This window comes from Schistocerca serialis, chromosome 2 (assembly GCF_023864345.2).
Source record: "Schistocerca serialis cubense isolate TAMUIC-IGC-003099 chromosome 2, iqSchSeri2.2, whole genome shotgun sequence".
NCBI classification, from domain to species: Eukaryota; Metazoa; Arthropoda; class Insecta; order Orthoptera; family Acrididae; genus Schistocerca; species Schistocerca serialis.
The window spans coordinates 507,907,062-507,932,194 of record NC_064639.1 but is presented as its reverse complement, the minus strand read 5'-3'; the positions used below and the strand labels follow the sequence as shown (position 1 = coordinate 507,932,194).

Here is a 25,133-nt window from a genome sequence, read left to right as displayed (position 1 = left end):
CTGGAAAGCAATATTTTAATAATAACGTCGAAAAAACAGAAATATGCAACTAATTTTTTGTTTCCTTGCAGGTACGCGCCTGCAGCTTTAGTCCACATTGAAATGTCCGCGCCACGGTAACGTTACAGACTGTAGAGCAGGTTTTCCGCGGACTGGTGTTCCGCGGGAAATGAGTAACTATTAATAACATGGCGCTTTTTTTAGATTTAACGATTCTAATTATGTGTTTAAATTTTATTATGATACCTATATTATTTGTTATGATTTAAAAATGAAGTAATCACTGAAATAAAACATGTTTTCTAATTTTTAGGATTCCTTACGTCAGTTGGTTAAAACAGCACCGTTATAGGATCACTTTGTTGTGTGTCTCTCTGTCGGTCTGCCTGTCCGACTGTTAAAAACCCTTTTTCCCACGAATTGGTAGACGTATCGAGTTGAAATTTATGCAACACACTAAGGTCTACGGTCCCTTTGAGGTACAAAAAATTGAAGCTTCCATGCCAATGAAATCAAAAGATATAATAATTTACGTCACGCATTTTGATACCCACAAACTCACTCATCAAAACATATAGGGTACGTCCCGTAGTCCTAAAATCATGAAATTTCACAAGCAGCACAATAAAGTATAGGGAAAAAATTGGAAAATTGTAAATTTACAATTATATCAAACGAAATTCTTTTTGTCATTTCTTATCCGAGTGTCTGTCCGTCCGTCTGTTGATGCCTCTTTTTCCCAGGCACAAGCAAACATATCAAGTTGAAATTTATATTACTAAAGTTTCTGGCTCCTTGGCGGTAAAAGCTTAAGCGTCTGAGTGAAGCAGTCAAAAGATATGGTCATTTACGTCACACATTTCGATCCTCGCTAACTCACTCGGTAAAACCTATGGCGTACTTGCGGTTGACTTAGGATCATGAAACTTGGGAAGATGCAAGGTTTCACAGTACGGCTAAAGGACAAAAATTAGGAAATTGTTAATTCCTAATTATATTAGATAAAAATATTTCTTTTGTCATTTGTTATCCGACTTCAAACTTATAAGGAGCGATCAAAAAGTCTCCGTCCCAAGTCTGTACAGTTAGTTAGTTAATTAGTTAGTTAGTTTTATGTTCCATGCATCATTTTGCACGATAGATCGTAAGGAGGTGGAATAACTAATGTTAGATTCACATCGCAAATTTGTACATCTGGTTACATTATGAACATTCCCATTGTTTTGTTTTGTTTTGTCTTGTTTTTTTACAAAAGAAAAAGGACATACTGATGTTAGTTAGTAGGTCCTACCCACCACGTTTTACACATTACGATAACAGAAATTCTTCTAAGGCACTGAAGGGGTTGTCAAGGAGAAACTTTCTCAGTTTGATTTCAACACTCACTTTGTTGTTTGACAGACATTTTATATAGTTGGGCGAGTGATCAAAAATTTTTGTTGCAACACTATGTACCCCTTTTTCTCCTGAAGACAACCTCTGGAATCGGTACGCCAGTCAGCCAAAATCGCCGTGAACATTGAGGCAGTCATGTCACTGACGTACCTGGATGAACATAACCGCTTGGTAAAACACATTGTCCTGTCTCACGAAGAACTCCGTAGCTGCCAGCTGCACATCCTCGTCCGACGGGAATTCTCGACCCTTCACGTTCTTCTTATGGGACCGAAGGCGTTGAAATCGCATGCGGAGAGATTAGGGCTATAGGGCAGATTAGGGCTATAGGGCAGATGCTCGAGGGTCTCTCGCTTGAATTTGCATTATTTTACTTTACGTCACTTATGATATGGGAACGTACGTTATCATAAAGCATCAGTACCCCTTGTCGCAGTTTTCCCTCACGTATCACCTTCACTGCACTTCACTTCTCCGATAAATATCCATCGGTGCTTGTACTTCGGCAGCCAAGAAACGACTAACAGGATGTTGGTCCTTTTTAGACGCATTTGGGATTAGCGTCGCCACAGTTCACGTCGAAAAGACGCGAATGTCACACTAATCCCTTGCCTACATGTTGGTGCTTATGTACACGCATCGGAGTCGCGCTACATTGCATACACGCCGCAGCAACGCTTTCAGACAGAAATTTTTTTATCTCCCCTTATACATCCTCGAAAGTCTAGGAACCGGAACCGATATCTAGCCAGTATCATTGTCGATAACAGGCAAAACCCGTCGAGGTTCTTGATTCCGGGATGGATGAAATGCCTATACAGGGTGTTACAAAAAGGTACGGCCAAACTTTCAGGAAACATTCCTCACACACAAACAAAGAAAATATATCATGTGGAAATGTGTCCGGAAACGCTTACTTTCCATGTTAGAGCTCATTTTATTACTTCTCTTCAAATCACATTAATCATGGAATGGAAACACACAGCAACAGAACGTACCAGCGTGACTTCAAACACTTTGTTACAGGAAATGTTCAAAATGTCCTACGTTAGCGAGGATACATGCATCCACCCTCCGTCGCATGGAATCCCTGATGCGCTGATGCAGCCCTGGAGAATGGCGTATTGTATCACAGGCGTCCAAAATACGAGCACTTCGACTGAAATGTGCAGGAGCTCCATCGTGCATAAACGACATGTTGTGTCGTACTTGTAAAGTCACATGTTCTAGCAGCACAGGTAGAGTATCCCGTATGAAATCATGATAACGTGCTGCATTGAGCGTAGGTGGAAGAACATGGGGCCCAATCAAGACATCACCAACAATGCCTGCCCAAACGTTCACAGAAAATCTGTGTTGATGACGTAAGTGCACAATTGCGTGCGGATTCACGTCAGCCCACACATGTTGATTGTGAAAATTTACAATTTGATCACGTTACAATGAAGCCTCATCAGTAAAGAGAACATTTGCACTGAAATGAGGATTGACACATTGTCGGATGAACCATTCGCAGAAGCGTACCCGTGGAGGCCAATCAGCTGCTGATAGTGCTTGCGCACGCTGTACATGGTACGGAAACAACTGGTTCTCCCGTAGCACTCTCCATACAGTGACGTGGTCAACGTTACCTTGTACAGCAGCAACTTCTCTGACGCTGACATTAGGGTTATCGTCAACTGCACGAAAATTGCCTCGTCCATTGCAGGTGTCCTCGTCGTTCTAGGTCTTCCCCAGTCGCGAGTCATAGGCTGGAATGTTCCGTGCTCCCTAAGACGCCGATCAATTGCTTCGAACGTCTTCCTGTCGGGACACCTTCTTTCTGGAAATCTGTCTCGAGACATACGTACTGCGCCACGGCTATTGCCCCGTGTTAATCCATACATCAAATGGGCATATGCCAACTCCGCATTTGTACACATTTCACTGACTGCAAAACGACGTTCGTGATGAACACTAACCTGTTGATGCTACGTACTGATGTGCTTGATGCTAGTATTGTAGAGCAATGAGTCGCATGTCAACACAAGCACCGAAGTCAACATTACCTTCCTTCAATTGGGCCAACTGGCGGTGAATCGAGGACGTACAGTACATACTGACGAAACTAAAATGAGCTCTAACATGGAAATTAAGCGTTTCCGGACACGTCCACATAACATATTTTCTTTATTTGTGTGTGAGGAATGTTTCCTGAAAGTTTGGCCGTACCTTTTTGTAACACCCTGTATACATAATCCAGTTTCATCAGGTTACCTTCCATTAGGAACGTGGGTGCACTCGACGAATGTGATGTGACTTTCAAATGATAGAGCACAGCAATCAGTCATCCTTCTCTTGCATGTTTTATTCGGCAAATCTAGTATTCGGCTAGTGCCTAGCCATTATCTGATTTTGAAAGAACTGTGACAGACGCCCGAACAACAGGGGATTGACGAACTAGAACATGGGTTGATGCTATCAAATGGTGCGTTGATAATGGCTAGCCGCGCGGTATTAGCCGAGCGGTCTCAGGCGCTGCAGTCATGGACTGTGTGGCTGGTCCCGGCGGAGGTTCGAGTCCTCCCTCGGGCACGGGTGTGTGTTTTTGTCCTTAGGATAATTTAGGTTAAGTAGTGTGTAAGCTTAGGGACTGATGACCTTAGCAGTTAAGTCCCATAAGATTTCTCACACATTTGAACTTTTTTTCTGATAATGGCTAGGCACTAGCCGAATTCTAGATTTGCCGAATAAAACCTGCAGTAAATGGACGATTGATTGCTCTGCTCTATCATTAGAAAGATAACCCAGTTTGTACAAATGGCTGAGAATGCGTGCCCTACTCGCACCTGGCCGACTTTTTTTTTAAATTTTATCAACCTTCAAAAGAAACAAGGTGTTCCATCACATCACCAGGTTTCTCAGACTGTTGCATCAGAGGAAAAGTTTGGGAACCCGAGCTGTAGAGAAGCCAAAATAAAACTGCACACCCCACCTCCACCTTAGCAATGGACTACGCCATTTTGCCTTGCCTTCCCTAGCGCCGCTCTGCGACACTGAGGCACGGGGATTTTACCACACCTACAAATATGAAGGGGAGGTTGGGAAAAAATGGTCACGGAGGGAAAAGTGGCCATTGCTCCTTTTTTGCGTGAACGGTGCTGCTGCCTGTCGAGAAATGATCAGACTAGTTCTTATATAAACCATCATTGATGTCAATGAGTACGATGCAGGAAGCTCGTTCCGTTATTTTTTAGTAGAAATTTTTCTGATTTTCTGTTGTGTGATGTAAGATCAGTCATTTATATTATTCCCTGTTACCTCGCTTATATACAGAGTAATACTTTTTGGCCACATCAATGTTTTGGCCTACAAATGTAGTTGCTTGTTGTTTCTTTCGGTATAGTAGTTTTCTCCGTGACGCATAAATGCGAACATAGTGTCCTCTCGGAATATGTGACCACACTACGCGTGTGGAAAAGTAACCAATGTGTTTTATTCCAATAAGGGTTAGTTATTTCCATGTATCGTGAATAATACTACGTATAAGGCTCACTTCTAAATTCTTTTATATACGAAGCTATCATCTGACATTCTATACTTTTGTGACGATTTTCAGTTGATTAATTTGCATTACTTAAAACCCTACCTACTTTGTTATATTTGGCCTAAAACAAAAAACCGATTGAAAACAATGTATTACAGCATTTTCGTTTCGTTTCAGATACTAGCAAATATGTGCGAAATTCAGAACAACAAATATGCCAGAGTCTAGCGGTGGATTTGGCCACATTACCCTTCCCCCACACTCCCTCCGCTCCCCCTCCACCCACTGGGTAGGAATTTGTGGCCACTATACAAGCCCTCATGATAATGTATATAGTTCCTGCATATTATTTTCTTTTTCACTTGAAATATTTAGTGCGAGACACCTTAATACGTGGATTCAAAATGTGAAAGCTTCTTCCAATAACCATGCCATGGTGAAATTCAATTTCCCTTAGAGTGGCTGCTGTACCCTACATTCCCCTAAGCAGCAAACAATACAAAAATCATGATTCTTGAAACTGTACCGGTGTAAAAAGTTGGAAGGCTTCACGGCCAGGGCGTTCCTCCTATATGTCGGCAATATTCCATAGAAATTAGGGAGAATCCGAAAGAAACATTACGTCAAAATAATCTTCGAGCCACCTACAAAGACTTGGGGGTCTTCTCGGTTCGACAAAGGACGATATTATTCTGACGATCTAGGATTGCTGAGGGATGGAATCTGCAGAATACCGTGCCATTGTGGCAGGGCCTACATTGGTCAGAGAACACGCACAGTACGGGAAACGTGTTTGAACATGGTCGCCACAGTCGCCTTTCGCAGCCCAATAACTCAGCCATAGCCGAGGGCTGTATCTCGACAGGACATTCTGTGGATTATTCTGCCACGAAATCTTCGCCGCGACGAGACCCTTCTACCATTCAGTTATTAAAGAATCGGTGGGTATACGTTTGGTGGAAGATCTCATTAACTGTGATGGCGGTTTTCAACTGGATAAGATGGACCGGTGATTTCTCTACGATCTTCAGAAAGTAAACATTTTATAACTAATAATACACTCCTGGAAATGGAAAAAAGAACACATTGACACCGGTGTGTCAGACCCACCATACTTGCTCCGGACACTGCGAGAGGGCTGTACAAGCAATGATCACACGCACGGCACAGCGGACACACCAGGAACCGCGGTGTTGGCCGTCGAATGGCGCTAGCTGCGCAGCATTTGTGCACCGCCGCCGTCAGTGTCAGCCAGTTTGCCGTGGCATACGGAGCACCATCGCAGTCTTTAACACTGGTAGCATGCCGCGACAGCGTGGACGTGAACCGTATGTGCAGTTGACGGACTTTGAGCGAGGGCGTATAGTGGGCATGCGGGAGGCCGGGTGGACTTACCGCCGAATTGCTCAACACGTGGGGCATGAGGTCTCCACAGTACATCGATGTTGTCGCCAGAGGTCGGCGGAAGGTGCACGTGCCCGTCGACCTGGGACCGGACCGCAGCGACGCACGGATGCACGCCAAGACCGTAGGATCCTACGCAGTGCCGTAGGGGACCGCACCGCCACTTCCCAGCAAATTAGGGACACTGTTGCTCCTGGGGTATCGGCGAGGACCATTCGCAACCGTCTCCATGAAGCTGGGCTACGGTCCCGCACACCGTTAGGCCGTCTTCCGCTCACGCCCCAACATCGTGCAGCCCGCCTCCAGTGGTGTCGCGACAGGCGTGAATGGAGGGACGAATGGAGACGTGTCGTCTTCAGCGATGAGAGTCGCTTCTGCCTTGGTGCCAATGATGGTCGTATGCGTGTTTGGCGCCGTGCAGGTGAGCGCCACAATCAGGACTGCATACGACCGAGGCACACAGGGCCAACACACGGCATCATGGTGTGGGGAGCGATCTCCTACACTGGCCGTACACCACTGGTGATCGTCGAGGGGACACTGAATAGTGCACGGTACATCCAAACCGTCATCGAACCCATCGTTCTACCATTCCTAGACCGGCAAGGGAACTTGCTGTTCCAACAGGACAATGCACGTCCGCATGTATCCCGTGCCACCCAACGTGCTCTAGAAGGTGTAAGTCAACTACCCTGGCCAGCAAGATCTCCGGATCTGTCCCCCATTGAGCATGTTTGGGACTGGATGAAGCGTTGTCTCACGCAGTCTGCACGTCCAGCACGAACGCTGGTCCAACTGAGGCGCCAGGTGGAAATGGCATGGCAAGCCGTTCCACAGGACTACATCCAGCATCTCTACGATCGTCTCCATGGGAGAATAGCAGCCTGCATTGCTGCGAAAGGTGGATATACACTGTACTAGTGCCGACATTGTGCATGCTCTGTTGCCTGTGTCTATGTGCCTGTGGTTCTGTCAGTGTGATCATGTGATGTATCTGACCACAGGAATGTGTCAATAAAGTTTCCCCTTCCTGGGACAATGAATTCACGGTGTTCTTATTTCAATTTCCAGGAGTGTATATCTAGCAACAGTTAATTTTATTAATTTGACATGTGAATTTTGATACCGCGAGCCCCTTTTTCCGCAAGGGAACACTCATGCAGTATCCACATTAGGCATGCATCTGCCCGCTGTAGATGGAGAAATATTCTAAGAGTGACCTGAACGCGATAGAGGGCCCTCCTGTAGTGGCTGCCTTCTGCGCATAGGTTTCCGTGCCAATTTTTGGTATAAAGTTAGGCGTGTGAACTGGCAACCTCCAGTGTAAAACACCCGGCGATGGCTGAATGGTTGTCAGCCGAACTATCGCGGAAAGAAGTCGACGTCATCCGGCTGAAAATCCGAAACTCCACAGAATAAGAAATTCATTAGGTTATCTTATTTTTTGAGTTGTTAATTAAAAATGTGACTAATGCTTGTAAATCAGGCAAACTCTAATAGTTTATCAGTAAAAAATTAATATTGTTCTATTAAATATTTCACAGATTTACAGAGTCGGCCGGGGTGGCCGAGCGGTTCTAGGCGCTACAGTCTGGAACCGCGCGACCGCTACAGTTGCAGGTTTGAATCCTGCCTCGGGCATGGATGTGTGTGATGTCCTCAGGTTAGTTAGGTTTAAGTAGTTCTAAGTTCTAGGGGACTGATGACCATAGATGTTAAGTCCCATAGTGCTCAGAGCCAATTGAACCATTTGTTGCAGCCGGAAAGACTTCACCAAGAACCAGCAGCGTGAGGAAACACTTTCTCGAAGGCTACAAATGCTCGAGAACGGTACAGCGTCATATACACACAAATGCTCGTTGCAAGCGTTTTTTCGTTTATTTATCTACCCCAAGCACCATTACAGTATATGTAATACTACATCTATGTATTTGTGTGTGTGTGTGTGTGTGTGTTTGTGGATTGTAGTGTTACGTTTGTGTTGCGTGATGATGAGAGAAGGGAGAGAGTGAAACGCGGTTCTCGCACATAGCCTACTCCTCGCGAATGACACCCCGGGGCTGCCAACATTAATGCTTAAATCGCGCGCCAACACCTCGCGCGCGCGAGCCGGATCCGTCGCTCCCGGCCGCATTTTCCCGCGCCGCGGCGCGCTTCCGCAAACCGCGATCCGTTTCTCCAGCAGAGGACTCTGGTATTCGACGCCGTCCACGATTGATCTTCGATGACGTTATGCTCCCGCTGGCGCCTGCGCTGTTCTAGAAAGCCAACATATAAATTGGCGAGCTTCTCAGCGACGCGACAGTAGCACCTGAAGATGACGGGCAGTTGTCTCGCTGAAATATTGTGCGGTTTTTACAATATTATCCAGCGTAATTCCCAGGAACCTATCAAGCAGATCCTTATTAGCCCAAATCTGGTCATCCAGGTGGTACCCAGTTATGAAAACCGGTTCCGATACGGAACGATGGGGTGAGGTTTGCGGGGAGAAGAACGTGTATGTGATGAGAATACATTCTACAGTTCGTTTCTAACAGATTTTTGCAGCGGACTGCTTGAATTCATCCGAGCTGATTGTGAACCGCACTACCCCCCCCCCCCCCGCCTCCTCCGCCACCCCCCCCCCCCCGGCCCCTTTCGTTTAAAATCAGTTTGCGCTCTTGTAATACTGTAATAACTGAGACCACGAATTCCCTGCGCAATTAAATCTTAAAATGCATGCGTTCATGCACTCTCAAATGACGAATTGTACCCAATCAAAGGAAAGATATGCAATATAAAAATGCCACCTTTTGTTGTGATGCGCTTTATTTTCTTTGAAAACAATGTATAACAATCAGATTTTTCCCATTCTCCAGTGATCGTGGTAGATCTGCGCTTTGAAGGTGCTGAGCTAGCAATCCCTGGATTCGGTAAGCGACGAGATTCGAATCTATTCGCCGACAACCGTGACTACGGTTTTCTAGGGTTTTCTGTTTTCATTTCAGGCAAAAGCCCTGGTTGGTCCTTTACTATAGGCCACAAACAATTCCTTCCGAATTCCTTTCTTTCCTGTCACACCCCTGTTCCCTTAAAGATGCAGCCTGTCTAGATAAATGAAAAGGGCTACACTGAAGGCGAGCCGAACATCTTTTCAGAGACTCTTGACATTAAAATCCATATTTACATTGGAATTCAGCTAGCAATTGTCGTTTTATGTTTTGTTTCTGTGTATAAAATGGCTCACTTGTGGAACGGCGCTATATCATGTCTTCAAACTATAGCTCACAGTATATGTGTCCTCCGTTTTGTTTTATAAATAAATTTGATTGCTTTAGTTGACTGTTGAAAGAGTAATTTAAAAAAGGTTCTTGATCACTTAAGAAAACAGAAGAATTTTAATTAAATGAAAGATACTTCAACAAAATTTGAGATTGAATTGAGGAACTTGGGATGCTTTCATGTGCTTAAGAAATTCTGCGCTGGTTTCAGATAAGTCGTAAATTTATATATTAGATTGTAGGAGAAATATGGCTGTTTTTTATTTTAATTGAACGTGTTTAACTTTATAAGTTATTCAACCCAACATTAGGATTCTTGTGCTCTGCTATGGTGTACCTTATATTAAAAGCTGTGTTCTGTTAGCAATGAGGAAATATATTAGAATTTTATTTCGTTGGGCAATAGAATAATTACTTAGTTTTGTCTACAGTAGAAAGTGTTTCTCCCATGACTGATTTACTTTCGTCAAATAAAGAACAACCGCATTTAGTCACAATCCTTATTTTATTTCAATGCACGATGCACTTCGAACACTTCGGACTCATCTCCAGATGCTTTGTCAGGTTCTTTTGTCAGGTGTAGGTTAATTCTGGTCCTGATAAGATTACGATGGTGTATTACAAAGTGGCACATTGGGGCTATAAATTTAGAAATTACGACAACCGAAAACTAAGATACTGTTTCCACCGTTGGAAACATGATTTTGAAGCACATATAAGTAAAGGCGTTTATGTGCGTTTATAGACACACACACACACACACACACACAGATATATATATATATATATATATATATATATATATATATATATATATATATATATATATATATATACAGGGTGTTTCAAAAATGACCGGTATATTTGAAACGGCAATAAAAACTAAACGAGCAGCGATAGAAATACACCGTTTGTTGCAATATGCTTGGGACAACAGTACATTTTCAGGCAGACAAATTTTCGAAATTACAGTAGTTACAATTTTCAACAACAGATGGCGCTGCGGTCTGGGAAACTCTATAGTACGATATTTTCCACATATCCACCATGCGTAGCAATAATATGGCGTAGTCTCTGAATGAAATTACCCGAAACCTTTGACAACGTGTCTGGCGGAATGGCTTCACATGCAGATGAGATGTACTGCTTCAGCTGTTCAATTGTTTCTGGATTCTGGCGGTACACCTGGTCTTTCAAGTGTCCCCACAGAAAGAAGTCACAGGGGTTCATGTCTGGCGAATAGGGAGGCCAATCCACGCCGCCTCCTGTATGTTTCGGATAGCCCAAAGCAATCACACGATCATCGAAATATTCATTCAGGAAATTAAAGACGTCGGCCGTGCGATGTGGCCGGGCACCATCTTGCATAAACCACGAGGTGTTCGCAGTGTCGTCTAAGGCAGTTTGTACCGCCACAAATTCACGAAGAATGTCCAGATAGCGTGATGCAGTAATCGTTTCGGATCTGAAAAATGGGCCAATGATTCCTTTGGAAGAAATGGCGGCCCAGACCAGTACTTTTTGAGGATGCAGGGACGATGGGACTGCAACATGGGGCTTTTCGGTTCCCCATATGCGCCAGTTCTGTTTATTGACGAAGCCGTCCGGGTAAAAATAAGCTTCGTCAGTACACCAAATGCTGCCCACGTGCATATCGCCGTCATCAATCCTGTGCACTATATCGTTAGCGAATGTCTCTCGTGCAGCAATGGTAGCAGCGCTGAGGGGTTGCCGCGTTTGAATTTTGTATGGATAGCGGTGTAAACTCTGGCACATGAGACGATACGTGGACGTTGGCGTCATTTGGACCGCAGCTGCAACACAGCGAACGGAAACCCGAGGCCGCTGTTGGATCACCTGCTGCACTAGCTGCGCGTTGCCCTCTGTGGTTGCCGTACGCGGTCGCCCTACCTTTCCAGCACGTTCATCCGTCACGTTCCCAGTCCGCTGAAATTTTTCAAACAGATCCTTTATTGTATCGCTTTTCGGTTCTTTGGTTACATTAAACCTCCGTTGAAAACTTCGTCTTGTTGCAACAACACTGTGTTCTAGGCGGTGGAATTCCAACACCAGAAAAATCCTCTGTTCTAAGGAATAAACCATGTTGTCTACAGCACACTTGCACGTTGTGAACAGCACACGCTTACAGCAGAAAGACGACATACAGAATGGCGCACCCACAGACTGCATTGTCTTCTATATCTTTCACATCACTGGCAGCACCATCTGTTGTTGAAAATTGTAACTACTGTAATTTCGAAAGTTTGTCTGCCTGAAAATGTACTGTTGTCCCAAGCATATTGCAACAAACGGTGTATTTCTATCGCTGCTCGTTTAGTTTTTATTGCCGTTTCAAATATACCGGTCATTTTTGAAACACCCTGTATATGTATATGTGTGTGTGTGTGTGCACATAAACATGTTTCTCATACTGCGCTTCCGCGACCGCTACGGTCGCAGGTTCGAAACCTCCCTCGGGCATGGATGTGTGTCCCATAGTGCTGAGAAAGTACATAAACATGTTTACTCATTCTGTGCTTCAAAACTATGTCTCCACCACTGGAAACAGTAAGTTATCTTTCGACTTGTCTTAGTTTTGTAAACTTACATTCACAATTTGTCACTTTGTAATGTACCACTGTAACCTTACCAGGACCAGAATCAACAAAATGGCTCTGAGCACTATGGGACTTAACATCTGTGGTCATCAGTCCCCTAGAACTTAGAACTACTTAAACCAACCTAACCTAAGGACATCACACACATCCATGCCCGAGGCAGGATTCGAACCTGCGACCGTAGCGGTCACGCGCTGCCAGACTGAAGCGCCTAGAACCGCACAGGCCACACCGGCCGGCCAGAATCAACATAAATCCGACAAAATAAAAGAAACTAATGTAGACTCTTAAAGCACCTGAAGAAGAGTCCCCAGAGCTCGAAGTGCATCGTACATTGAGATGATATCAGGATTGTGGCTGTAGGCGGTTGTTCTTTATTTAACGAAAGAAACATTTAATTGTGCAGTTACGTATTTGTTATTACGCGTTATAATTTTTCAAGAGAAGTTTTTCCTGCTTAATTTTGTTGTTGTTGTTGTTCTGGTCTTCAGTCCTGAGACTGGTTTGATGCAGCTCTCCATGCTACTCTATCATGTGCAAGCTTCTTCATCTCCCAGTACCTACTGCAACCTACATCCTTCTGAATCTGCTTAGTGTATTCATCTCTTGGTCTCCCTCTACGATTTTTACCCTCCACGCTGCCCTCCAATGCTAAATTTGTGATCCCTTGATGCCCCAAAAGATGTCCTACCAACCGATCCCTTCTTCTAGTCAAGTTGTGCCACAAACTTCTCTTCTCCCCAATCCTATTCAGTACCTCCTCATTAGTTACGTGATCTACCCACCTTATCTTCAGCATTCTTCTGTAGCACCACATTTCGAAAGCTTCTATTCTCTTCTTGTCCAAACTAGTTATCGTCCATGTTTCACTTCCATACATGGATACACTCCATACAAATACTTTCAGAAACGACTTCCTGACACTTAAATCTATACTCGATGTTAACAAATTTCTCTTCTTCAGAAACGCTTTCCTTGCCATTGCCAGTCTACATTTTATATCCTCTCTACTTCGACCATCATCAGTTATTTTACTCCCTAAATAGCAAAATTCCTTTACTACTTTAAGTGCCTCATTTCCTAATCTAATTCCCTCAGCATCACCAGGTTTAATTTGACTACATTCCATTATCCTCGTTTTGCTTTTGTTGATGTTCATCTTATATCCGCCTTTCAAGACACTGTCCATTCCGTTCAACTGCTCTTCCAAGTCCTTTGCTGTCTCTGATAGAATTACAATGTCATCGGCAAACCTCAAAGTTTTTACTTCTTCTCCATGAATTTTAATACCTACTCCGAATTTTTCTTTTCTTTCCTTTACTGCTTGCTCAATATACAGATTGAATAACATCGGGGAGAGACTACAACCCTGTCTCACTCCTTTCCCAACCACTGCTTCACTTTCATGCCCCTCGACTCTTATAACTGCCATCTGGTTTCTGTACAAATTGTAAATAGCCTTCCGCTCCCTGTATTTTACCCCTGCCACCTTCAGAATTTGAAAGAGAGTATTCCAGTCAACATTGTCAAAAGCTTTCTCTAAGTCTACAAATGCTAGAAACGTACGTTTGCCTTTTCTTAATCTTTCTTCTAAGATAAGTCGTAAGGTTAGTATTGCCTCACGTGTTCCAACATTTCTACGGAATCCAAACTGATCTTCCCCGAGGTCGGCTTCTACCAGTTTTTCCATTCGTCTGTAAAGAATTCGAGTTAGTATTTTGCAACTGTGACTTATTAAACTGATAGTTCGGTAATTTTCACATCTGTCAACACCTGCTTTCTTTGGGATTGGAATTATTACATTCTTCTTGAAGTCTGAGGGTATTTCGCCTGTATCATACATCTTGCTCACCAGATGGTAGAGTTTTGTCATGACTGGCTCTCCCAAGGCCATCAGTAGTTCTAATGGAGTGTTGTCTACTCCCGGGGCCTTGTTTCGACTCAGGTCTTTCAGTGCTCTGTCAAACTCTTCACGCAGTATCTTATCTCCCATTTCGTCTTCATCTACATCCTCTTCCATTTCCATAATATTGTCCTCAAGTACATCGCCCTTGTATAAACTCTCTATATACTCCTTCCACCTTTCTGCTTTCCCTTCTTTGCTTAGAACTGGGTTGTCATCTGAACTCTTGATATTCATACAAGTGGCTCTCTTCTCTCCAAAGGTCTCTTTAATTTTCCTGTAGGCAGTATCTATCTTACCCCTAGTGAGACAGGCCTCTACATCCTTACATTTGTCCTCTAGCCATCCCTGCTTAGCAATTTTGCACTTCCTGCCGATCTCATTTTTGAGACGTTTGTATTCCTTTTTGCCTGCTTCATTTACTGCATTTTTATATTTTCTCCTTTCATCAATTAAATTCAATATTTCTTCTGTTACCCAAGGATTTCTATTAGCCCTCGTCCTTTTACCTACTTGATCGTCTGCTGCCTTCACTACTTCATCCCTCAGAGCTACCCATTCTTCTTCTACTGTATTTCTTTCCCCCATTCCTGTCAATTGTTCCCTTATGCTCTCCCTGAAACTCTCTACAACTTCTGGTTCTTTCAGTTTATCCAGGTCCCATCTCCTTAAATTCTCATCTTTTTGCAGTTTCTTCAGTTTCAATCTGCAGTTCATAACCAATAGATTGTGGTCAGAATCCACATCTGCCCCTGGAAATGTCTTACAATTTAAAACCTGGTTCCTAAATCTTGCTGTTACAGGAAGCCCTCGACAGTCCTTTCAAGCAATTTTCTGGAGGAATACCAACCCTAAAAACTAGAACTGCCAGACGGAGATTTAATCGCATCCCCTTCCTACAGTTTTCCGGCGTTGTTACAACCGAGCCACCTCGCCCAGCTGTACAAAGTCAAGTAGGAGATCGTCAACAGAACAGATATTTCCGAATTATACAAGGTATATCAAAAAGAATCATCCGATTTGACACGTCTATATTTCTGAAAGGGTGAGTCACCTAACATTACCGCTGGATATATTTCGTAAACCACATCAAATACTGACGAATCGATTCCACAGACCGAACGTGAGGAGAGGGGCTAGTGTAATTGGTTAATACAAACCATAAAAAAATGCACGGAAGTATGTTTTTTAACACAAACCTACGTTTTTTTAATGGAACCCCGTTAGTTAGCACATCTGAACATATAAACAAATACGTAATCAGTGCCGTTTGTTGCATTGTAAAATGTTAATTACATCCGGAGATATTGTAACCTAAAGTTGACGATTGAGTACCACTCCTCCGCTGTTCGATCGTGTGTATCGGAGAGCACCGAATTACCTAGGGATCCAAAGGGAACGGTGATGGACCTTAGGTACAGAAGAGACTGGAACAGCACATTACGTCCACATGCTAACACCTTTTTATTGGTCTTTTTCACTGACGCACATGTACATTACCATGAGGGGTGAGGTACACGTACACACGTGGTTTCCGTTTTCAGTTACGGAGTGGAATAGAGTGTGTCCCGACATGTCAGGCCAATAGATGTTCAATGTGGTGGCCATCATTTGCTGCACGCAATTGCAATCTCTGGCGTAATTAACGTCGTACACGCCGCAGTACATCTGGTGTAATGTCGCCGCAGGTTGCCACAGTACGTTGTTTCATATCCTCTGGGGTTGTAGGCACATCACGGTACACATTCTCCTTTAACGTACCCCACAGAAAGAAGTCCAGAGGTGTAAGATCAGGAGAACGGGCTGGCCAATTTATGCGTCCTCCACGTCCTATGAAACGCCCGTCGAACATCCTGTCAAGGGTCAGCCTAGTGTTAATTGCGGAATGTGCAGGTGCGCCATCATGCTGATACCACATACGTCGACGTGTTTCCAGTGGGACATTTTCGAGCAACGTTGGCAGATCATTCTGTAGAAACGCGATGTATGTTGCAGCTGTTTGGGCCCCTGCAATGAAGTGAGGACCAATGAGGTGGTCGCCAATGATTCCGCACCATACATTTACTGTCCACGGTCGCTGTCGCTCTACCTGTCCGAGCCAGCGAGGATTGTCCACGGACCAGTAATGCATGTTCCGTAGATTCACTGCCCCGTGGTTTGTGAAACCCGCTTCATCGGTAAATAGGTAGAACTGCAACGCATTCTCTGTTAATGCCCATTGACACAATTGCACTGGATGATTAAAGTCATCACCATGTAATTGCTGATGTAGCGACACATGAAACGGGTGAAAGCGGTGACGATGCAGTATGCGCATGACACTACTTTGACTCAGTCCACCGGCTCTCGCAATGTCCCGTGTACTCATGTGTGGGTTCATGGCAACAGCAGCTAACACACCAACTGCACCCGCTTCTCCTGTGACGGGCCTGTTACGGACCCGTTTGCGTGCTACGACCATACCTGTTGCATATAGTTGGCGGTAGATGTTTTGCAATGTGCGGCACATTGGATGCTCTCTGTCCGGGTACCGTTCTGCATACACCCTGCAGGCTTCAGCTGCATTTCGTCGACACTCGCCATAGATGAGTATCATCTCCGCCTTTTCAGAGTTCTAATACAGCATGGTCACAGTTCCTACAACACTACACTATCACAGACGTCTGGTAACACGGTGTACTACAGTTGGCCTGCGTGCGGAGACGAATTCAGAATAACAATAGCAGAAAGCGCTACATGCGGACACTGCGACAGCTAGACCAAACCACAACAGTGCACTACAGCCACACTCATAAACACGGTCGTCATCGTAAACATGTCCCTGCAGATGCTGCTCGCCGACCGTGTCCCGTGTTCGTTACAACACGCAACTGAACGTCGGAGGTTTCAAGCGTCAACTTTAGGTTACAATAATCACACACGCAACAACTTTAGGTTACAATAATCACACACGCAACAACTTTAGGTTACAATAATCACACACGCAACTGAACGTCGGAGGTTTCAAGCGTCAACTTTAGGTTACAATATCTCCGGATGTGATTAACATTTTACAATGCAACAGACGGCACTGATTACGTATTTGTTTATATGTTCAGATGTGCTAACAAAACTAACGTGGTTCCATTTAAAAAAACGTAGGTTTGTGTTAAAAAACATACTTCCGTGCATTTTTGTATGGTTTGTATTAACCAATTACACTAGCCCCTCTCCTCACGTTCGGTCTGTGGAGTTTGCGAAATATATACAGTGGTAACGTTAGGTGACTCACCCATATATATATATATATATATATATATATATATATATATATATATATATATATATATATATTTGAATTTCCCGTTCATCAAGAAACAAAATTCATTATATATATATATATATATATAATGAATTTTGTTTCTTGATATATATATATATATATATATATATATATATATATAATGAATTTTGTTTCTTGATGAACGGGAAATTCAAAAAGTTTTTTTCTTTACATACCTTTTCATACGTGTTCAGTAGGCCTCCTTGAGATGTACGGCATATCAATGCGGTACTCTAACTGTTTACACACTGCAGTGAGTATGTCTTGGGTTACAGCTTCCACAGTTGCTGCTATGCGATGTCTCAGTTCATTCATTGTTGTTGGCGGAGGCACATAAATAGTCTCTTTTATAAACCCCCACAAGAAATAATCACACACAGTCAGGTCCGGTGACCTTAGAGGCCAGTAAGTATGGCTGAATCATTTGGTACAGTGCGACTGAACAATGGTTCATAATCCTTTGATTTAAAAATTCCCGCAATTCCAGATGCCAAGTGTGGCGGGCGCCCCATCCTGTTGGTAAATAAAGTCGTTTTAATCAGGCTCCAGCTGTGCGAAAAGAAAGTTTTCAAGCATATCGAGATATGTGCTGCCTGTAACAGCGTTCTCGGCAAAAAAAAAAAAAAAAAAAAAAAAAAAAAAAAAAAAAAAAAAAAAGGACCGTGCACCTTCCCGTGAAAATGCACAAAGCACATAAAATTTTGGAGAGTTCCTCTCATATTGTATAACTTCATGTGGCTGTTCCGCACCCCATATTCTCACATTATGGCGGCTCACTTTTCCATTTAAATGGAATGTTGCCTCGTCACTAAACATTAAGCGTGGAAAAAACTGTCATTCTCCATCTTTCTACGAACGAAACTGCAGAACTCAATTCGTTGTTGTTTGTCACCTTCACGAAGAGCTTGCAGTAGCTGAATTTTGTATGGTTTCATGTGTAAATGTTGACGCAACACACGCCTGAAGGATATCGGGGGCATGTTGAGCTGTCGAGCTGCACGGCGAACGGATTTCTGCAGACTCATTTTTCTACTACGGCGGATGCGTTCGACGTCTGTCAGACGCTCGGAGACGACCCGGCGATTTGACTTTACACAGACAACCTGTTTCTCGGAATTGTTCCTGCCATCGTCTAATACTCTGTGCTGTAGGAGGATCTACACCATACCTTGTACGAAAGTGACGCTGAACAGGCACTAATGACCCGCACTGCGCAAAACGTAGAACACAAAACACTTTACGTTGTCCCGAAACCATTTTTACTAGAACTGAAGTGGGCGCACACTGCTGCCTCCTCGCGGGAACCATGTAAAACTCGAGAGTTTGGTCTTTCTACCAGTACATTATTCAGGCACATATCTTATATAACATAATAGTTATGATGTTTTTTAAACTGCATGATTATTTTTGATACACCCTGTATTTACCTAAGGTGGAGCATTTTTATAGCGAAAACGTTAAGAGAGTCGCGTACAAGAAAATGGAACCTTTCCTTTCGCGGACAATGCTCTTACCCACTTTTTGTGCTGACATCGTAATACATACTGAAATTTATCGTGAATCAAACATCTCGTTCAACAACTGATGAAACTGACCTATGTAGGCAAGAGGCAACGATATCCGTCATAGCCCAGATCTGCCAGTACATCCCTCCTACTTTCACAGAAGCTTATGGTGAATATCTAGCCTTGCTCATTGCTCATTTGCGAGTTGCCATGGCCACCATGTTTGAGGCGCTATTCATCGTGAAGTACAATTAAGCAAAATATGTCGAATGTGAAGACTTACATCTCGCCATTTCTCCACATAAGAATACAGGGAAAACTACGACATTCAAGGGCGCTCTTAATACGTGAAGTACCTTTTCCTCAGTGACATTCAAGATGTAAATTTTTAGTCTCTAGGACAATTACAAAACACTCTGCGGTAGAGTGAACTAATCAGTCAAGAAGAGCTATCGAATTAATCCTGAAGTGTTATTGATTCACTGAGTAACTACAATGTTAGAAAATTGTAATTTTGTTGTTATGTTTCGATTTATCCGAGGACTATTTTGTGCTTAACCTTAGTTTCAAGTCTGGTAATGCTAGCATGTGCGAGAAACGTTAAATTTAGCCAAGCTCGGATTCCGCGTGAAACTGTATGTCCTCATAAACGACTGAATAAAACGGTAGCCGAATGCCAACTTGTAAGTCGCCATAGGAAATTTTCCAGTTTCGTCCCTGTTAAAAACCTGCGTAATACCGACTTTTAAATCATTTTTTAAAAATAAAAACACCTGACTACTCTATATTTGTTTCTTTCCCTGAGAGCTAGGAGAGCTCCCTGCCCCCGCGTATGATCGCCCTTGAGTCTGTAGGAAGAAGGAACTTATATGCATGCGGTCTCAAACAGGACCATGCCTAGTAAAGCAACATTATATCAAAACGATCTTTCTCGTTGACAGTTGCTTTACTTATAAACGTACCTGTATACGGTTAACTTGAAGAAAAGGTTAGCATTTCGAATAAATCTAATGTCTCACTTGAGTGGAAGAGTGCCTTCAAACCTCCATCCGGGAACTCTGCTTATATACTTTCCATGGCTTCACTAAATCGCTTCAAACGAGTGTCGTGATGTTACTTCAATCGGTCATAGGCCTTTCCATCCTCACCTGATCTCGTGCTAAGTGTCTCACGTCCTTCAAAAGGAAAGACGCTAGTTCGTAACATTCTTCGGCCTTACTTCCCTTATGTAATGGCCCTTAGAAGCAGAAACGTTGGCGGCATTGTGAATGTCTCCTGTTCAAGAAGGACAAAACACGTTAGTTGAGACTACCACACTCCCAGCCTGTAACATATTTAGCGAACCATCTAACAATTTCGAAGATAAGTATGTACTGTAGATATCGTTATTGCTAAGCAAACAGCTCACCGAGAGGCTTACATCGCCTATGAAGGAATTTTGACGACCATACATGTATTACTGTTATGCAGAATCCCGTTCCATTACGTTGCTGTGAACGATGGCGGTATAATTAGCTGGAGGATCGCGATGAATAATGGCAAGTGATTTCCAAAAATTTGTAACCTCTACAGGCCTGCGGTCCAGCTGATTACTTATCATTGCGAGCGATGGTTCCCTACCCGAACTTAGACTTGTGCAGTCACTTTGGCTCCCAAATCCGATTTTCGGTACACAGATGTCCCAATGCCGCTTCTGGCTGTTCATACAAAAAACCAATAATTTTTTTCAAAATGCGAGTTTGACTGCCGGGCTTCAACTTGACAATCGATATTCGCTCCATGAAAACGCCGTATCGCATTTCATTCATGCTGGGTCTCTCAGGCTGCTACTTCTCTACGCGTTTCTTCTTTCCTTTTTTTAAATTTTGAATGATGTGGAGGAAGGGATTTCGTGTGGAGTGAAGGAAACCAAAAAGTGCTGGACTAATAATGAAGTTATTAACTTCCTTTACTTTAACAGTGAGAAGAACTAATTTTTGTGAGGTGGAAGTAGATACGTACAACTTTTTTAATGAGTTAGTAAAATCTAATTGGCAACAACCCTATACCCTGCTACCCTGCGTAGCGGATCAATTTGCAAATGGCTATACCCACTCTTGCCTTTAGCCACAAACGCTCCCGTACGTAAATATTTGGTGAAAAATATTCGCCAATTCCGAACAAGTATCTGGAATGTATCACTACGAACGTCTCTAGCCATTCAGTGTCCAGTAGTATCCCAACAGTGACGATGTCGGAATTTTTCCACAATGTGCGTGTAATAAAATTTTCGCATACATTAGTTATCGTCAATAAGATTTTTAAAGATTGTTTCGAGCAATGAACTCCCCCCCCCCCCCGCAAAAAAACACACACAAGTTCATTATGAGTGAACTGGCGTCCATAAGATAATCGCACTCTTTCATTATTAAAAATATTACGGAATCAGAAGAAATAATCGACAGACACTATCTGTGTAAAAGGAAGAGTCGATATTTTATCGGGATAGCAAAACCGATTCCGGCCTAACATGTAGTTACAAAAACGAGATTTTGATTCCGAAATCAGGTTTTCGTCTTTCACAGCTCTCACATGCCATCTTAATGACTAATGATACGTTAATAATGTTCGGTCACTAAGTTGTACCCGTTCCAGATTACTAAGACGGAAGATCAAGTACTGGACTACATTGCAGAATGCTCCACAGTATAATGGGGAATGATGGCATAAGTCAGCACGTTAAGCCCAGTGACTTCCGAAGAGCTTCTGGGAACTAGTACGCTATACATCGAGATGACACAAGTCATGGGATACTTCCTAATATCGGGTCGGACTTCTTTCTGCCCAGCTTAGTGTAGCAATTCAGCGTGGCATGGAATCAACAAGTCGTTGGACGTCTCCTGCGGAAATACTGAGCTATGCTGCCTCAATAGCCGTCCCAAATTGCGAAAGTGTTGCCAGTACACCTGTAAATGTTCGATGTGATTCATGTCGGGCGATCTGGGTGGCTAAATCATTCGCTCGAATTATCGAAACCGTTCTTCAAACCAACTGCCAACAATTGTGGCTCGGTGAAAAGAGGCACTGACATCCATAAGAATTCCGTCGTTGTTTGGAGACATTACGTCATGGTCTCCAAGTATCCGAACACCCAGAGGATCCAGTCCATTCTGCGTAAAAACAGTCCTCAGCATTGTGGAGCCACGATTAGCCTGCACAGTGCCTTGCTGGCAACTTAGGTCCATGGCTTCATGAGGGCTGCGCCACACTCGAATCATATCATCAGCTCTTGCCAACGAAAATCGAGGCCCATCTGACCATTCCACGGTTTTCCAGTCGTCTAGGGTGCAACCGCTATGGATACGAAGCCGGGAGAGGCGCTGCAGGCGTTGTCGTGCTGTTAGCAAAGGCATTCGCGTCGGTCGTCTGCTGCCATAGCCCATTAACTCCAAATTTCGCCACACTGTACTAACGGATAAGTTCGTCTTACGTCGCAATTGATATCTGTTGTTATTTCACGCAGTGTTGCTTGTCTGTTAGCACTGACAACTCTATGCAAACGCCGCTGTTCCCGGTCGTTAAGTGAAGGCCGTTGTCCACTGTGTCGTCCGCAGTGAGAGGTAGTGCCTGAAATTTGGTATTCTCGGCACACTCTTGCCACTGTGGCTCTCGGAATATAAATTTGTGGATCCTGCATATAATACAACAAGACTGGAGTAGGATAACTGGGAGCAATGTGAAATGTGTCCCTACAGCGTTCACGCATATTCTGCACTGCTCGATTCGTCGACTTACACTCCGCATGTAGCACGAAAACAGAGATATTGCAGCTTACCCATGGTGCTTCGAGGTGGAGGAGGAGGAGGCGGCGGCGGTGGAGACGACGGTCTGCTCTAGCGGAGGCGGTCACAGACTAACGAGTCAGCTGAGCTTCGGTCGACCCTCGGCCCGGCGCCCTTATCACGGGCAAACACAATGCGCGGGCCACCTTCTGTGTTGTCGGCGCCTGCACTCGTCATATGCGTCTGCCTCTCCGGTAGTCCCGGTGCCCGACATAAGCACCGCCTCCTTCCCTACATTTACGTGGGCCGCATTTCCACTCACGCCTCTTTTGACCGTTGCACAAGCTCCCGCATAGAGGACATAGAAATGTGCATCCCTAGCGATGAGGAACAATTGAAAGAGTTGAAAACAAATAAGCCCCTAGGTCTGGATGGAACCGCAATTCGGTTTTGCAGCTGGTGGCGCAAGTGGGGGTATAACCCCACATGGGGTAAAAACCCGCACCGAGTTTTTAATTGACTGCCATCGATTCAGGATCTGACCTCTGACCACCTGGTGGTACGTTTGTTTTATTGTAATGTATCGTTCCGTGATATTTCATCCAGGCACGTCGCTCCATAGGTAAGAAACTGATATAGGCATGTTTTTTAATACTCACATATAACTATTCTTATGTTTCGCCTGAACGTTGTATAACGTACGTTTTGTTAAGAAGAATCAACGAATTACTTTCTGATACTGCTACACTTACGCTCCATTTTCGCGTGGAAGTACACTATGTGATCAAAAGTATCCAGATACCCCCCAAAACGTACGTTTTTCATATTAGGTGCATTGTGCTGCCACCTACTGCCAGCTACTCCATATCAGCGACCTCAGAAGTCATTAGACATCTTGAGAGAGCAGAATGGGCCGCTCCGGGGAACTAACGGGCTTCGAATGTGGTCAGGTGACTGGGTGTCATTTGTGTCATACGTCTGCACGCGAGATTTCCACACTCCTAAACATCCCTAGGTCCACTGTTTCTCACGTGATAGTGAAGTGGGAACTTGAAGAGACACATACAGCACAAAAGCGTACAGGCCGACCTCGTCTATTGACTGACACAGACCGCCGACAGTTGAAGAGGGTCGTAATGTGTAGTAGCCAGACATATATCCAGACCATGACACAGGAATTCCAAACTGCATCAGGATCCACTGCAAGCACTATGGCAGTTAGGCGGGAGGTTAGAAAACTTGGATTTCATGGTCGAGCGGCTGCTCATAAGCCAGACATCACGCAGGTAAATGCCAAACGACGCTTCGCTTGGTGTAAGGAGCGTAAACATTGGACGACTGAACAGTAGAAATACGTTGTGTGGACTGACGAATCACGGTACACAATATGGCGATCCGATGACAAAGCGTGGTTCTAGCTAGTGCTCGGTGAACGTCATCTGTCAGCGTGTGTAGTGCCAACAGTAAAATTCGGAGGCGTTGGTGTTATGATGTGTCGTGTTTTTCATGGAAGGGGCTCCCACCCCTTGTTGTTTTGCGTGGCACTATCACAGCACAGGCTTACATTGATGATTAAAGCACCTTCGTGCTTCCCACTGTTGAAGAGCAATTCGGGGATGGCGATTGCATCTTTCAACACTATCGATCATCTGTTCATAATGCACGGCCTGTGGCGGAGTGGTTACACGACAATAACATCCCTGTAATGGACTGGCCTGCACAGAGTCCCGACCTCAATCCTACGGAACACCTTTGGGATGTTTTGGAACGCCGACTTCGTGCCAGGCTTCACTGACCGACATCGCTACCTCTCCTCAGTGGAGCAATCCGTGAAGAATGGGCTGCCGTTCACTAAGAAACCTTCCTGCACCTGATTGAACGTATGCCTGTGAGAGTGGAAGCTGTCATCAAGGCTAAGGGTGGGCAAACACCATATTGAATTCCAGCATTACCGATGGAGGGCGTAAATCATTTTCAGCCAGGTGTCCGGATACTTTTGATCACATAGTGTAACTGTCCCAGTTGGTCCCCGAAATCAGCGATAGCGCATTTGTCAGAAAATAGCGAAATGGGGTAGTTCCCCGTACGTGTTTTGGGGTAAATGCCCGCAGCTCCACCAATGCGACAACAATTCTTCATTGATAACCCCAGCAAAAGATGACGTTCAACAAACACTGCGTTAGATTATCTCATCTGAAGACATAATACCGCTGTCGAGAATAAAGATTTAGGGGAACTTTCTGTCAAAGCATTAAATCTGTACTTCAAATGCCAATACCCAATAAAGAACGAATGAAAGAAGAGAATAGGAAAAGAAAAGCTTGCTACTGAGAAGGAAAGACGTGCCAAAGAAAGAAAGGAGTGTGCTATAGAAATAAAAAGACGATATCTAGATTTCACTTCATCAATGACAAAAAAAGGAAAAAAATACAGATCAAA

General features: G+C 44.0%; 1 protein-coding gene across 1 annotated transcript in view; it reads right to left on the bottom strand.

Annotated features, from left to right (window-relative positions):
* LOC126456155 (uncharacterized) overlaps positions 1 to 22,751 on the bottom strand; it is a 157,032-nt gene extending 134,281 nt beyond the window's left edge. The window contains exon 1 of the mRNA XM_050091909.1: positions 22,748 to 22,751. Coding sequence (XP_049947866.1) covers positions 22,748 to 22,751 — 4 coding nt within the window. The remainder of the gene's footprint in view (positions 1 to 22,747) is intronic.
* Between the last annotated feature and the right edge of the window lie 2,382 nt (positions 22,752 to 25,133).